The sequence below is a fragment of the Rhinoraja longicauda genome, chromosome 8 (assembly GCF_053455715.1).
Source record: "Rhinoraja longicauda isolate Sanriku21f chromosome 8, sRhiLon1.1, whole genome shotgun sequence".
Lineage (NCBI taxonomy): Eukaryota > Metazoa > Chordata > Chondrichthyes > Rajiformes > Arhynchobatidae > Rhinoraja > Rhinoraja longicauda.
Genome location: NC_135960.1, coordinates 39,343,366 through 39,360,311, shown reverse-complemented (window position 1 = coordinate 39,360,311; position 16,946 = coordinate 39,343,366). Strand labels below are relative to the sequence as shown.

The 16,946-nt window shown below is 42.1% G+C and overlaps 2 protein-coding genes across 2 annotated transcripts in view; both read left to right on the top strand.

The window, feature by feature from the left end:
• Positions 1–10,025, top strand: part of spag16 (sperm associated antigen 16) — a 402,456-nt gene extending 392,431 nt beyond the window's left edge. Inside the window, exon 16 of the mRNA XM_078403680.1 lies at positions 9,709–10,025. Coding sequence (XP_078259806.1) covers positions 9,709–9,884 — 176 coding nt within the window. The 3' untranslated portion in view covers positions 9,885–10,025. The remainder of the gene's footprint in view (positions 1–9,708) is intronic.
• A 2,171-nt stretch (positions 10,026–12,196) lies between these two features.
• Positions 12,197–16,946, top strand: part of vwc2l (von Willebrand factor C domain containing 2 like) — a 31,976-nt gene continuing 27,226 nt past the window's right edge. Inside the window, exons 1-2 of the mRNA XM_078403681.1 lie at positions 12,197–13,071; positions 14,045–14,174. Coding sequence (XP_078259807.1) covers positions 12,436–13,071; positions 14,045–14,174 — 766 coding nt within the window. The 5' untranslated portion in view covers positions 12,197–12,435. The remainder of the gene's footprint in view (positions 13,072–14,044; positions 14,175–16,946) is intronic.

Sequence of the window (16,946 nt, the reverse complement as noted above, 5' to 3'; positions counted from 1 at the left end):
CATTCATGTGCCCTAATCTTTTGGACCACCCCACCATGTGGGATCTTTTCAAATGCCTTACTGCACATCTACCACTCTGCCTTCATCAATCTCCTTGGTTATCTTCACAAGGAACAAAATTAAGTAATCCTTTACAAAATCAAGTAATCCTTTACAAAATCATAAGTTTTCACGAAGAACTTGGAGGCTTAAGACAGTGCAACATATATTTACCAAATGTTTCACAGGGATGAGAGTTTCATTTGTGAAGGTAGACTTGTGAATCTAAGGGTTTTTTTTCCTTGAAGCTGAGAAGTTGGAAATGGTATTTAAAAGAGTGCATGAAAATTCTGTCAGGTTAGACAGTATAAACAGAAACTGATCCCAGAGATTACATATTGTGATGTCTTGAGAGGTCGGGAGCTTTTCTCTTGAAGGTTGGGAGGCGTGGGTGCCGGAAATGAAGACAGAAAAGTTCTTGTTTTCAAACTTAAATTCCATATATTTAGTCTGTTCCAAAAACAGGTAAACTTAATTGTTTGCAGACAGGTACACAAAACCAAAACAGGTAGTTAAATCAAAACTGTAGCTTGCTGCCTTCTTACAAAATATAACACAAAATATAACTCAAACACTCCCACTCCTGTCGTTGTCTCTCTTTTAAATACACTGCTTCCCTTCCCTTTTAGCTCTCTCACTGAGGCAATCAGCTCATCTGGTTCAGCTGGGCAGCAATCAGTGTCAGCAGCAATCAGTGTCAGCAGCAATCAGTGTCAGCAGCAATCAGTGTCAGCAGCAATCAGTGTCAGCAGCAATCAGTATCAGCAGCAATCAGTGTCAGCAGCAATCAGTCAGCAGCAATCAGTGTCAGCAGGGCAGGCAGCCCTGCTGACTATGGGTTTTGTAGTCTTTTGCTGGCAGCCATGATGGTTTGTAGTCCTTGTTGCATCCACCGGGAGGAAATGTATCTCCCTCTATGACTGTACCTCTCATGATATCACAATATGTAAAGTGTCTGATAAAAGATCCAGGGACAATGCAAGGAAAAAAACCATAAACACAGTGATTAAGTATCACCAGCTGACAATATAGCATATACAGATTCAGCAGTATACAGATATAATCATCCATTCAATAGATATCTAGGCACCCATGGTAATTATTATAATGCATTTGAATTAAGCTCAAATCTACTGGAAAGTAAGACTGAAATTGTACAATTGAAAAATTATGTGAAAGATAGAACACAATGAAAATATACGGCAATTCTCTTAGTATGTGAACAAAGGAACAGTTTGATGTTTCAGTAACATCAGTTCTGTTTTCATAATGTTTTATATTTAATATTTTTGTTTAGTTAAACAAATATTGTCAATTGCACATCATATTGAGTATCCAGAATATCTAAAATATCAGTACCATGCCAAACATGCTGTGCTTAATTGCATTTTGATAAGAGCATAAGACTATATGCAACATTGAGCCTGTTGCTCCAGTGAATACCATGGTATATTCTGAACACACGCTGCCTTATTCCCATGTTACATTCTTATTCCCTTTGTGTCAAAAAATGTATTGATCTCAGCCCTGAATGACTGAGCACATAGCAGCAACCCAATGGAATGGAGAGAAATGATAGAGACTTACAGCACTCTGTTCTAAAATATTTCTAAACCTCACTCTTAATTTGCTAACCTGTGGTTCTTGTCATCCGGCGTCAGGAAACACCTTCTCATCATCTACCTTGTCAACTGTTCTCAATTGTGCATGTTTCAATGAGATTAACTCCAATTCTTGTAAAGTGCAGTCAATATTACTCTCACTCTGTTCATAGGTCAATCCTATGTAAACCGAAAATACAATACACTGTTACACAGAATCCAATCCCTCAGTGTTCCGATGCTTATACTGCAGTTTTTCCTCACAAAGCCTTTGTACTGGTTACACTGAACTTCAGTGGGTCCTTCAGCAAGTAGTCCTGCACCTTGGAAGGTGCCAGTTGGCAGCATTCACTTACGTACATAAGTCATTCCAGCATCTCATTGAACTGGAAGACCAACATGTTCCAGGCAGAACAAAGTGTATTTTTCATTAAATTGATGGTCTTACAGCACCAGTTGAAGTTTGTCTTCATAAGTGTGGATTATTATGACTATATTTTTCTTCCAGGGTGGAAATGTCAACGACTGGAGAGCATAGTTTTAGGTGAGAGAGAAGTTTAAAGAAGATGTGAAGGCCAAATTTCTTTACAGAGAGAGTGGTGCCTGGAATTTGCTGCCAGGGATCGGTGGTGGTGGCAGATACAATTGTAGCACTAATGAGGCTTTTGGACAGGCACATGAATATACAGTGAATGAAGGGATTCGAGATGTGTGCGGGCAGTAGAAATTAGTTTCACCTGTTGTCATTATAGGCCGAAGGACCTGTTCCTGTGCTGTACTGTTCTATGTCCTTTCTTGAGTACAAAGACAAAATACAAACTATAATCCAGGTATGCTCCCACCAAAATCTGGGCAACAGGTGGGTGCAGGAAGATCCAGACCAAAATGTTTTTCTATTCTCCCAGCAAAGCAACTTCATATGTTGCCATGCCATATTGCATCTGCCATGTTATTGCCTGCTCACTCAACTTATTTGTATCATATTACAGATACTTTGCATTCTCCTCATGCAGAAGCCAAGCCTATTGTCACCATATTTGCATGTATTCATCTTTTATCATTAATATAAACTGTGAAAAAGCTGGATCCCCTGGGGTGATTCCCACAGGAGACAGAAAGAGGGAGAGGGAGAGAGAGCGAGGGAGAGGGAGAGGGAGAGGGAGAGGGAGAGGGAGAGGGAGAGAGAGAGAGAGAGAGAGAGAGAGAGAGAGAGAGAGAGAGAGAGAGAGAGAGAGTTTTGTTAGTGATGTCAAAAATGAATTCTAAAAATGTAACAGCCTGACAACCTCTTTTCTCCAACTCTCAGATTTCTATCTTTTGAGCAGTTTTCTATCCACATAGATATAGTATACTTCCTTCCTGACACTTCCAAGTCTCTATTTTATGTAAATAAAACGTTTTATGTGAACTTATAAACTATTTCCATTTGTTTCCCTTACCTATCCAACTGGTTACTTTCTCAAACAAAACTCTAAAACTGTCAAACATAATCTCCTTTTTATAAAGTCACAATTGACGCTGCCTAATCATATTATAATTTACTATTACCACATCCTTAATAATGTATTAAGTATTTTGCTGACAACTAGTCACCTTGATAATTGGTCTATAGTTTCTAATTTTCTCTCTATTTTCCTGAATGGACCTCGGGACTTTTGGAACATCATCATAACTGCATCTTCTATCACTGCAGTTACTTCTCATAGAGTCATAGAATCCTACAGCACAGAAAGAGGCCCTTCGGCCCATCGTGTCCGCGCCGCCCGTTACTAAACACAGTCTAATTTAAACATTCTATTATAATTCTTGGAAGTAGGCAATCTTGCAATCTCCTTAATTTTTCCAGTATTTTCACTGGAGCAATTTTAACTCCTCACAGCAGTTTCTGATATTGGTTTCTAATATTTTCTGTTACACTTTAAACATTTTTGGTTATTCTGCACCTTTTGTGAAGACAAATTCCAAAATCAGTTTAATCCTTCAATTGTTTATGTTGCATTATAACTATAATTTCCTTGTCTTTACCTTTAAGGATCCACTTTTCTTTACTAACACTTTTCTGGTATAGATTGTCGTTTAAGTCTATTTTTGTTGTTTATGTACTCTCACATTCTGCCTTCTTCATTATTAATTTTTGGTTGTTCATTGTTGCCTCTTATAGGCCACCCAATTTTCCAGTATATTATTAGTTATGCAATGTTATAAACTGCTTCTGTCAATCCAGTGCATTCCTTACCCTTCCCAGTTTGCCATTGTTAGATCATACTTCCAAAAATTTACAATGGGACTCATTGTGAATTATGAGACATATATCCAACTGTTGACAAGACTTTATCTATTTGCAAACATTTTAACCAAATTTCACAAACTACCTTAGCCAGTATGTCCCTTGTGCCTAAATGACATTATCTAAGTTCAAGACATCTGTATAGGATAAAAGCATTCTCTCATAATTGATTAAAAAAAGGTTGTTTAATTCATTAATAATTTGTGGTTGATGCACTCTTTACTTTCCGATGGATTGGTATTATTATAGTAAGACCCTATCTATATTTCAGATCAGCTTCACAGACTTGTGGTTGATTTGTGACACAATTGCAGAAAAGTAATATTGACTTTGTATTAATGGAAGTAATTTGCAAAAGTCAGCAAGAATATTAATTTCTGGGGATGTTAACAGTTTAACACCTTATTAAAACATTTTATTCCTCTTAAGGAGAGGGTTGGATTGTGGTTTCTTTTCACCTCGAGCTGCTGTTCTTCCTGAGTCATCATGTTCCAGTCAGGGCTGGTGATTGAACGAGGCAGGATTTAGCAGAGGTAGCCCAGAGGGTTGCCCACTCTCTCCTCCCCACCCCACCCCACCCCATCAGTGGTTGGTAGCCCATCTGCCCATTCCTTTGAGCAACAGGACGGCATCACTCTCCGAAAGCTCCGTACACAACTAATCAAATCCCACTGTTCCATCACAAGCCTGGCCACTGGCAGCACTGGATGATATTGTTGTGACGAACATTGCCAAATCTGCAGGAAAGGGGATGCTTTGAACTAGAGTGGATACAGTTTATGTGGAGAGGATGTTTCCACTAGTGAAAGAGTCTAGGACCGGAGGTCATAGCCTCAGAATTAAAGGATGTTCCTTTAGGAAGGAGATGAGGAGGAATTTAGTCAGAGGGTGATGAATCTGTGGAATTCATTGCCACAGAAGGCTGTGGAGGCCAAGTCAATGGATATTTTTTTACAGTAGAGATAGATAGATTCTTGATTAGTACAGGTGGTATGGGGAGAAGGCAGGAGAGTGGGGTTAAGAGGGAAAAATAGATCAGCCATGGTTAAATAGTGGAGTGAGTAGACTTGTTAGGCCGAATGGCATAATTCTGCTCCTATCACTTATAATCTTATGAACTATTAATCTTCTCTGCCGTCCTGTTGTCATTTAGGCTCTAAATGTCCTTACCTTTCAACACTGTAAACACGCACTTTGAAGAAAAGTTGCACTTTAGCTTTGATAAGATAATTGCTTTCTACAAATTGCATTGCGCAACATATTTAATCCTGACACTCTGGGATCCATCTAAACCTCACTGGGAAACATTGCCACAAATTAAGAGTTCATTTGTAACTCTATCGATCTTTCTGTTTATCATGATCCAAAATATTTAAAAATTGGGGCCTTGCGCGTAAGTGCGACACGGCCAATCAAGAACTTCTGAGGTGTAGGTATTGATGTTATGTCAGCAATGGAATAAAAGGATCTCGACCCGAAATGTCATCGTTCCTTCTCTCCAGAGATGCTGCCTGTCCCACTGAGCCTTACTCCAGCATTTTGTGTCTATTTTAAGCGAATAAATATGCTTGTTGTGTTGAAAATATGAACAGCGGCCAAGTTGTATTCGGTAATTTCAAAAAAGGAAGTAGTTGAGTATTGTATCAGAACGGTAGATCAAACAGCTTTCCCCAAACGCCATTTGTTTTCAAAGAGGCTGAGAAAGATTAAAACTTTAAAGAAAGAAAAAGGCTGGGCCATTCTCCTGCACAATTTGCCTGCGCGCACTGACGCTGTGTAGCAGATGACAGATAATAGGCTGATCAATTTATTATCTTTAAAACCTGAGCTGTCAATAATTTATCTTTAGCATGCAGGCCGTGTTTGCCATTACCCCGTGTAATCTAGTTTATTACCTTACAAAATTAATCGTCTTTGAAGGGAGCGCTGGAAAAGACTGTTTCATGGTAATAAATTGAATTTAAGTTTCCGGATCATTGCAGCGGAGACAATGAGGTCGGTCCTTGAGTTACCAATCGACCGCACAAACTACAAATTTGGTGCAATTGTGAATTAGCTCACCGAACAAACATTGTACTCAAGGAAGAATGGGTTTGAATTTATAGGATGGCCTTCCAGTCATTCAAGCCAAACACTTAACAGCAAACAATTACTTTGAAGTCTGGCCACAGCTCTGAAATGGAACAAACCTAATTTTGGCATTGAGAGGAAAACAGCAGTAAGATAATTATCCAATACTTTTTGGTGTCGTTGCTGATTGAGTGCTAAAGTTTGGTTGTCAGGTCTACTGGTTCTTCGTTGCCCACCTGAAAAGACAAGAGGAGCCAGCATTTAATCCCTTTCCCCAAGATGGCAGCTCCAACTGTGCAGCGCGTCCTCGCACTGCGGGAAACCATCCGCCTGGATTCTGACTGTGAAGAATGAATGCTGCCAGTGAACCAAAGGTAGTCGGGGAAAAAGTAGCTTTCAAAATTATGCTGAGGACTTATTTTTTGTCAATGATGGCCTCTGACCTTAAGTGGTATGTGGGCTTGCGCGGATTCCTGAATTTCCTGCTCCCAGCCATCATATGCGTTTTCAAAATATTGGCAATTTGGTTTTGAAATAACAAGATGCATTTTAACATTGAAATGTATTTCAAAGCAAATGTTTGCTAATACTATCATTTGACAGGAAAGGGGGTATTATTAAAACAGCGCGGCAATACTTAAAATCAAGTGTAATGTTTCATTCTATTGTTTGAAAGCAGCTTTGCAATCCTGGTAAAAATCGCTTTTCGATTAAGATCAATTCCTCGTCCGCAATAGTCAATTGAGCTTCCCCTGCTTCGGCTCCTTATAATGAAACAATATTATCGATCCATGCTGGGGGGTGTGTGTGGGCAAATTCAACGCCTTGCAGCCGAGCGCACTGAGTCTTGTACTATCTATTCGTTTTACCTAATGTTATTAATTGGCACGCATTCAATCCTTGCTTTATGTGTGCTGGCGCTGTACATTTGTGTGGTAGCTGATAGTGGGATCTTTTGGGCAGTGTCCGGTCACCGGGTCGTAAGCATCAAGGACAAAGATCGCTCAGAAACTCCAGCAGAGCCTAGTCTTCACCAGGACCTGTAATAAATACACGTACCTGCCGCTTTGGACACTCCATTCATCCAGCAGCTGGTGCTGCGTCAGGCTTTGTTCTGACTGAGGAAGCTAGCTGGTTATTAGAGGCTGGTAAACAGTGTGAATTCATCACACTTAACTGCGGAGGCGAAGTACTCGACTTTCAAAGACACTCGAATATTCTTGGCAATCACGGCGTGAATCTTTAACGATCTAAAGTATATATTATACGTGTACGCATCCCTCCAACTAGTCAGTACAAAGCTGATACAGGGATTAAAATTAGTTGAGTTTCTAAAAGCAGGTATATGACGTGTTAACCCCTACAACACTCCGGCCCCTCCCTTCCATTATTTGTTACATGTTGCCAAAACCACAATATTGCCCGCTACTCCCTGGTCACGTTTACAATGAGAAGGTCACTGTAAGCGTACAATTATCCTCGTGGTCTTAAGTGCCTGATAAAGTGTTAATATTTTAAAAGAGGTCCTCTTGATTATTGCTGTATTGATTCATTGGTGTCGTACATTACAGTACAATCAGTTTACCTAAATGCACCAGTCAGCTCCAATGAGATTGAACTGTGTCTTTCAATAATTAGAGTTGCGAAATAATTAGAGGTTTCGTGCTGAATTTAACTCATTACAATATTTAGTTTATAATCAAATGACATTTAGCCTCCCGAACTGTACTGAGGGACTCGTGTCCCATGAAAGGAAGAGAGCAATATTTAAACAATTTGAACCATTAATGTCAGATTAATGTCGGTGCTGGCTCGAAGGGCCGAATGGCCTACGCCTGCACCTATTTGTCTATGTTTCTATGAATACTGACTGTGGCTGAGCTTCTGGGAATGGCGTGATGTTGGAAGATTTACGAGCACAGCACAGTTTATATCTTGCACAGAGATGACAAGTAGCCTCCACAATTGACACCGACCAATGAAACAGATTTACACAAACCCAAACAGAAACAGCAAAACAAGTCAGTGTAGGAGGGAACTACATACAGATGCTGGTTTAAACCGAAGATAGACACAAAAAGCTGGATTAACTATCTTTTTGTGTCTAAAACAAGAGGTTCTGGTTTGAGGTCAGAATGGGGCAGTTAACACGCGTATTTCCTAAGCTACAGTTGGAACCTGTACCGATCGTGAAGTTCACTGCCTGCCCATGTTTCCCACTACATGCCTGCCTCGCTATGAATACACGCCCATCTGTCTCTGGTGTACTTAACCATCGTGAGCTGAATATCACAGCAACTGTGGTTCTGTTCCTGAGGAACCGCCAAGGACAACAAACTCCATCTGTCTATTCCGAGGGTGAAAGGGTCGCAGTGATAATAAGCAAGTCAACAAGGTTTGATTATTCCGCATTCATATAACAGGAATGGAACCATTCAGAGATGCTGTCTTTCCCGCTGAGTTACTCCAGCATTTTGTGTTTATCTTCAAAGTAAACCAACATCTGCAGTTCCTTCCAACACAAACTGATATTCTACCTCAGCGCCACTATCTTGCACTAACCCCATACCACTTGATCCCCTTAATATCTGAAAACCTGTCGATTTCATATGAATATATTCGAATCTCCACGGACCTGAAAGGTAGCAGCTTCTAAAGATTCACCATCACTGGATGAAGACATTTCTTCTCAGCCCTGAATGGCCGAGCCCTGACTCTGACATTGTGACCCCTGTTTATGATGCCCCTCCCAACGGAAACATCATTCCTGTCCCAATGTCCCTTAAATAACCAATGGCTTTTGAAAAACTACAACCCCCTCACCTGCTCCCCTTCACTAATGTGCAGATTCTTGCAAATAGCTTGTGAAATAATTTGAAATTATGCCTGGCCATTAAAATGTCACGTGATGTCATTGCGCTCTGTCAAGAAAATCAATCCAGATGCCAGACTGCTTCCGTTGTAATTCCTAGCTGGACCTTGATTTGCTGGAAAAAAATAATTCTGACCTTTACATTTCTCGCTGTAAGAACAAACCCACTTGCTCCGATCTCTTGGTGTATCTGATGCTCTCTGTAACTGGTACCAGTGTGATAGTTCTGCACCCTCTCTCTCTAAGACATTGACATTCCTCCTACTCAGGCGCAATGCACAGGGGTATTCCCCGCAAGACCATAGGTCCCCCTCATTGCTGTCAAAAGCAAAATATAGTTTCCACTTTGATGCAGAACGTTTGTGGTTTAATTGCGGCAAGTTCATTAATTCCACTTCCTCCTGATGATGCTCACATTCCCTTTATAAATTAAACTTAAAACATGTGGGCTGTAATCTGATGCGCGGCATGGTGCACTTGACACCATATGACCTTTTAATAGGTAGATATTATTGGGTCTGAAGAAGGGTCTCGACCCGAAATGTCACCCATTCACTCTCTCTGAATGCTGAGTTACTCCAGCATTTTATGTCTATCTTAGATATTATTGCAGATGACTTAATTAGATATTTACAATAAACCACATTACTGGGGAGTGGAGAGGAAGAGGGCGTGGGGTGGACAAGCGGAATCTGGTGTTTTTCGAACCACTTTGGTCTTAAACTTGCAGTCGCTGGGTAGAGGTGGGACCTATTTGATCGCTCTTCTCTCATAATAGCCACTAAGAAGAACGCCACTTTCTACATTTGTCATTGTTGTGTTTTTTTCCCCTCGCTTAGGTCAACTGGTGATCATGGCCAGCAACGATGGAACTGTGAAGATACTGGATCTGCCCACGGCCCAGTTACACAGTCTAGTGGGGCATGAGGATGCCGTGCAGTGCGCACTGTTTGACCACAAGGCTGAATACGTGGTGTCCGGTGGTTCTGACGGCACGGTCCGACTATGGACATGAAGCAACAATTGCAGCATATTAACATACTTTCTCTCGGAATTTAATTCTTTCTCTGAATCTCTTCGGCTCTTGCTGTAATGAATCGTATCTGTATGGATGAATTAAACAACATGACGGGTGGTGGGTTCTTCCGAACTTTGTACGGTGCGGTGCATAAATCATCCTTTTTCATCCTTTATTACTTAATAAAAAATTATTTCTCTAAATTGACTAAATGTGTGCATCAAGGAAATGAATACGTGCATTTAATCATATTCTGCGTATTCTCTTGGATATTAAACGACATCGTATTATCGTTGTCATCCTCTCCGCTATTCGGACTATTCAACGTGCAGGAACTATGTACAGTCAGCATGAATTAAAAAGTTCTGGTTCGCTCGTGCCAAAGCAGATAAAAACATTTCCTTGCTTATTGCTATACAACCTGGCCACGCCTTAAATAACCTGAGAAACTGATTTAGAAGCAACTCCCCGAAGAAAATTGGATAAATAATTACTAGGGAGATAATTGCCTAGCCACAGGGGGGCGGGGATTAACAGGAGCATTCTTTCGGCACAGGTGCGATGGGCCGAGTGTCTGTGGGTTATCTGGTGTATATTAATTTCACGACATATGATTCAAACCAATGAATAGTTGGCAAATGGGATAGATATACACTTATTTAATTGGAATGGTCCCGACTAGAAGGCATTTTGCATGAGGTATAAAATCCTCTTTTGCAATGGGGATATCTGATTGCTTGTCCGACAATGACGCTGGATGTCCACGCGGATGTACTGCATGCCCGTAACTCACTTGGCCCTCGCATCTTTTAACAGATCTTAGCCAAGCGCATAATATGACCTCGAGTCTATGGTACAAATCAAAGCTACCGACAGCATCGCAAGTACAGCGGGATCCAGACCGGGGATAGGAACGTAATGAACAGCAATGCCACAGAGAGGGGAGGAGAATGGGGCGGGTGGAAAATGTTCTGCCGTGAGGAAAGAATTTCAACCATTTCTGACACCTGAGGTCAAGCTTCTTTCCCCAAAAGACCACTTCTCTGAACGATCGGTTTGGGACAATCCCCAGGCATATTTGCACAGCATTCTGTGGGATAAGTCGCCTGTTTACACAGTGGCCATCGCTTAACAGATCCGGGAAACAGGATTGGATTAAGGCGCCGGGCTCCGAGCCCTCGCTGTGGCTGGAAAGCGCATTTCCTGCCTTACCGGGTTTATTTCTTAAAGGTGATGGTCACTAGGCCTGATCAGTTCGAGTTATTCCAGCCAGAAGGAATCGGGAGCGCGGTGCGAACATGCAGGTGGTGTTAGAGTCCCCGGTGGGATCCCGGGCTGCCTTGTACACACTTACAGCAGGCAAACCTCAGAAGGCGTCAGCTTCGGACTGGCCCTGCACCGCGCGGGGCTTCGTGGTGAATCTTTAAAACGCCAACTTTTTAAAGATATTTTTCACTGCCAGTTGATATTCCAACGGAGAGGAACGAGGTCGGGGGAATGCTTAAGTGATTTGAATACCTGTGTGTCCTCGGGAGCTGCTGCTTCGCGACCCTTTTGCCTTCATTGAAGATGCGCTCTGCGTAAACAAGCGTGAGCTGACCACAAATCATCTGCAAGAGAGCATAGCGTTTGAAGTTGATTCCGACGAGGTACCCTTGATTTTATTTTTAAAACATTGTCAATGTAATGCACTGCCTAATGCTACCGTGAGGTGCTGGTTTCGCTAACGGATGGATTTTAGTGCCATTTGCGCAGTCAAACTTGTAGGAGAGGAATGCGATACACCTGCAACTGGTGCCAAATCTGCTGTGGTTTTTATTTTCCCTTCCAGTTTTGGGGGTTGCATGTTTGAATATCCAAGGTCACGTTCGACGAACAGATAACAAACATTGTACATAACTATCTGACACAGTTACCTTGTTATTTTTCCCCTCTCTTGGGCATTCCTGACCGTAACGAATAGTTGGAGGATGCGATAAATCGGGGGCTGATTATGATTGCATATTTAATAATGGTACTTTCGGCTGGACTTTGATGTAAGATCGAATCTGGAAGATTAAAGATCCTTTCTATTCTCGAGAAAAACGAGGCTGGGCCTCAGAACTGGAGGGATATCCGACCCCCTTTTTAAGTCCATACATAGCGTGTTTGCCATATGGCCTGATAGCGTTGTCGGGGCGAGCTGGTTCTGCCCTGTTGCCCATCGGAAGTTTGTGCAGTCGCTTCGGAGGACAGGTGCGTGATGCCAATCCTTACTCCGAGGGGCGCACTCGGAACTGAAAGTTGTGAGTTCAATCCCTCTCTGGAGACTCGAGCACATAATCAGATGTTCTACTAGCGACTGCCAAGCTCAGGGGATGCAGTAGGGTCGGCGGTGCTTTTTTTTAAAAAAAGGAAAGATAAGATTTTGTAGTGAAACGCCATTTGCGCTCTCTGGAGGGTCTGTGAGAGCAGGGTGTGATTCCGCTGGCCTGGCCAATATTTACCATCAAACCGACTGTGAGATGTGATCTATTTCGTTATCACTTCACTGTTCTGAGAAATTCCTATGTATAATTTGCACCCTCTCTGTCGCAAATTAAGACAAATTCAAAAAGGAAACTTTGTGGGCGTCACAGACCTCTGGGGTATGTATCCCGGGCTGATGGAAAGTCTAGTGACAAGGCGCAAGTCGTCTTTTCTGATCAAAGTTGTTTTGCCGTGTGTTTTCCCGTCCAGAGTATATGGGTGGCGGGAGCCGAGTGTAGACCAGGAGCTGATGTCCGGGCGAAAGCACTTGTGGACTATGGCTCCCGGGCTTCATGCAACGTGCCTCCTCCTCCTCCTCATGGTCGCTCCGATCCTGGTCACCCCGGCCGCCTTCGCCCAGGCCGATGACTCTGAAGGCGATAGCACTCAGGCGCCCGGCAACAACGACAACCTGGACTTCGACGACTACCGAGGCAAAGGCTGTGTGGACGACAGTGGGTTTGTTTACAGATTGGGCGAACGCTTTTTCCCGGGCCATTCAAACTGCCCGTGCATGTGCACGGAGGACGGGCCGGTGTGTGAACAGCCCGAATGCCCGAAGATTCACCCCAAGTGCAGTAAAGTGCAGCACAACGGCTGCTGCCCCGAATGCAAAGAAGTGAAAAACTTTTGTGAATATCGGGCGAAAACTTACAAAGTGCTGGAAGAATTTAAGGTAGGAATCCTGCACCCGCACCGGTACACATCGTTCAATGTCCGGGACAATTAAAACGCGCCTTAGCCTTGAACAATAGACAATAAACAAAAGATAATAGGTGCAAGAGTGCATTCAGCCCTTCGAGCCAGCACCATCATTCAATGTGATCATGGCTGATCATTCTCAATCAGTACCCCATTCCTGCCTTCTCCCCATACCCCCTGATTCCGCTATCCTTAAGAGCTCTATCCAGCTCTCTCTTGAATGCATTCAGAATTGGCCTCCACTGCCTTCTGAGGCAGAGAATTCCACAGATTTACAACTCTCTGACTGAAAAAGTTTTTCCTCATCTCCGTTCTAAATGGCCTACCCCTTGTGGGGATTAAAGATCAGAACTGGCTGGACACGTAGATTAAACAAGGTTAAGATGGCACATTGATAATTTAGCCCAGATATGTATGCTCAAGCATAGCTTTAGTGCCTTAATTTTTGGAAGTGCCTTCCAAGCTCCATTTGGACATATTGGGTCGAGAAAGACATACTCAAAATGCAGTCAATCTAATGGCATCATTATGTGGCACCGTTCCGATTAATAATTTAATAAATTATAAAACTCCTTGCGTCCAATATTTAACATCATGAACAGGGTTGTAAATGTATTATCTTGTCCCTGAATCTCGGTTATTCGCAAAGAGGAAACCTGGCAGATTTATTGATTCTCTTAATGCTCCACAATGACATTACACAAATTAGACACTTACTGGGTTAATTTTTATTAAGACCCTTCCCCGTCACTGCACCTACATCTTATCTAACTGCACTCAGGCCATCCAGGCCCCTGGCTAAATTACTTGGCAATATTATTCTGTTGCTTGAGCACGGCTGCAATTTGTGGTAATGCTAAATATCTATCTGTGTAACGATTGAAGCCAGTTCGCCGAGGAAAGTCTGGCGCCTATGCGATTCAGTAACACCTCTTTGGTTGTTTCAGCCGTCTCCCTGTGAATGGTGCCGATGTGAAGCCAGCAGTGAGGTGCATTGTGTAGTAGCTGACTGTGCCGTTCCGGAGTGTGTCAACCCTGTCTACGAAGCCGAGCAATGTTGTCCGGTCTGCAAAAACGGTAAGGAGGTGCTGAACAAAGCAGACTCTTTCTTTTTTTTTAATGAAGGGCCAAATTCATCTTGCTTCCTACCATTTGCCTATGACATTGCAAGTTAATTTCTGCAGTTGGGAATGAATGGTAGTCGCACTAATGAAACTAACTAATGAAATTTCACCCCTACGGTGGTTAGAAATAGGATCGTAGAGTTGAGTACTTGATGGTCGGTGTGGCCTTCGTGGACCAAAGGGCCTATTTCTGTGTTTTTAATTATGACCAAATCAGTATCAACAAGGTCTCTTTCTGTTTACTTTTGGTTGAAAGTATTTCATCCCACTAAAACATGTAGATCAATTACCTACACAATTTAATCTGAGCATTTGATTACCTGCGGAAAGGAAATGTTTTTTTAAAATGAGAATAAGGTTCAGTCACTTTAAGTCCAAGCAAAATTTGATTGCAAAAATGCATGTTATTTAGAGCTTATAGGAACAATTTCATTTCATTTCCAAAAGAATGCCCAATTAAACTAAGAATTGCATACAAGAATTACATTACAAGCTCGTCACAACAGCCAGCAGGCAACGGAGTTCTGATGCCAAAATTGCTAATTGTAAGCTAATGTCCTATATTAAAGTTATTGTTTGCCAGTGCTCTTTACATCGAACATTGTCAGCTCCTTTCATGTTTATTGCTGCCTGTTTTCACTTCAATTGTTTTGAATGATGAATGAATGAATTAGTTTATTGGCCAAGTATTTACACATACAAGGAATGTGCCTTGGTGCTCCGCTCACAAGAAACAACACAAACATACAGTAAACAATTAAGAATAAAGCATAAAACATTAAAACATTAAGAATACAACATTATGGTTTAAACATGTGAGTGAAATAAACCAGAGCAAAAAGGGACTACAGACTTTTGGTTATTGAGTAGAGCTATTACTTGCAGAAAAAAAGCTGTTTTTATGTCTGGCTGTGGCTGCTTTGACAGTCCGGAGTCGCCTTCCAGAGGGAAGTGCTTCAAAGAGTTTGTGGCCAGGGTGAGAGGGGTTAGAGATGATCTTGGCCGCTCGCTTCCTGGCCCTTGCAGTGTACAGTTCGTCAATGGGGGGAAAGTTGCAGCCAACAACCTTCTCAGCTGATCGAACGATTCGTTGCAGCCTCCGGATGTCGTGCTTGGTGGCTGAGCCAAACCAGACTATGATGGAGAAGGTGAAGACGGACTCAATGATAGCAGTATAGAATTGGACCATCATTGCCTGTGGCAGATTGTGTTTCCTCAGCTGCCGCAGGAAGTACATCCTCTGTTGGGCCTTTTTGACTGTGGAGTCGATGGCGGCCTCCCAATTAAGGTCCCTGGTGATGATGGTTCCAAGGAACTTAACAGAAAAGGTACTCTGAGAAGCTGAGGAATTTTGGAACATTCTGTGGTTTCCATTGTCCATGAAAGTTGCTAAGTTCTACAGTGTGTGGTGGGAACAGATGCTGAAATCTGACTTGAAGACTCTGCACAAAGCAGTTGTTTTCAGACCAGGCATTCGATTGGACTAAAGCAATGACCACTCGAGATCAGCTGTCATTTATGTTGTGGTTGGTTGTGGTTTCAAAACACATAAGGTGGTTGAACACAAAGATCAAGGCTGGTCTTTCAGTGCAGTACTGGGGGAATCCTGCAACATCTTTCAAAAGAGATGTTAAACTGAGCCTCTTCTGGATCTAAAGAAAAGGGAGGGGAGTGCAGGTTTTAAATTATCTGGAGTGTCCTAATCAATATTTATTCCTCAGTCAATATCACCGAGCTAATTTCATATACATCATCATATCACAGTTTATGAGATCTTGAGTGCATATTGGCTGCTATTTGCTATTCAACAACTCGACCTCGCTTTACAAATGATTTAATTGGCATTAAAGTGATTTGAGATAATTACTCATTTTCTTCCCTCTGAATGAGCAGAAATTGCATAGATCAGGGTGAAATGTTGGAATTGGTTGTGTAAAAATCCCCCCCAATCTATCCAAACAATTGCTTCACTTGAACCTTTGCAAATGGCTTTGTGTCAAAGGTCTATGCTTCAATATGAAGATGCTCACTAAATATGTTCCCATAACTGCAGTCTCACAGCGGGATAAGGGCCATTGTGCTAGTAGCTATAATAGTGACCACGGCTCTGAACTTTTATATGTTTTAGGTTGTCCAGGCCAGAGCTGGAGATAATTACGACTTCTTACAGTTTTCAATCAATTGTAGTTTCCAGGAAGTGATAGATTTGATTCTCTTGCTGGAGCGTAACTTGATGGAGAAAGTGAGTAGCTTCAATAAAGTGCAGGCATTCCCATGGTGCAGACTGTCATTGATACCAAGCACTTGGTATTGTGTGAACTGAGTCACAACTCTGGGATGTAATAGAACAGAGTTAGATTAAACCCCTGAAATATTCAGTGGCAGTGCAAACTCATGTTGCGCGCACAGTCCACATTAATGCCCATTATGCTGCTTGCAGTTATGCTACTTTCATTCTATGCCATCTGCATTCAGCCCAACAGGATAGGCTACTGATCTTGCGATCTTTGCATGCAAACAATATGTAAAACAAATGTCAGCTGCTCCACAAATTGATTGGCTAAGGTAATGCTTTCACTGCGCAGACTGCAATTCTGAGAAACACCTATCCCTCGCTCATCATCAGTCCCAAAGATTGGCCTTCTTTAGACTTCAGACTTTAGAGATACAACGTGGAAACAGCCCCTTTGGCCCATGGAGTCAGTGCCAAACAGCAATCACACTA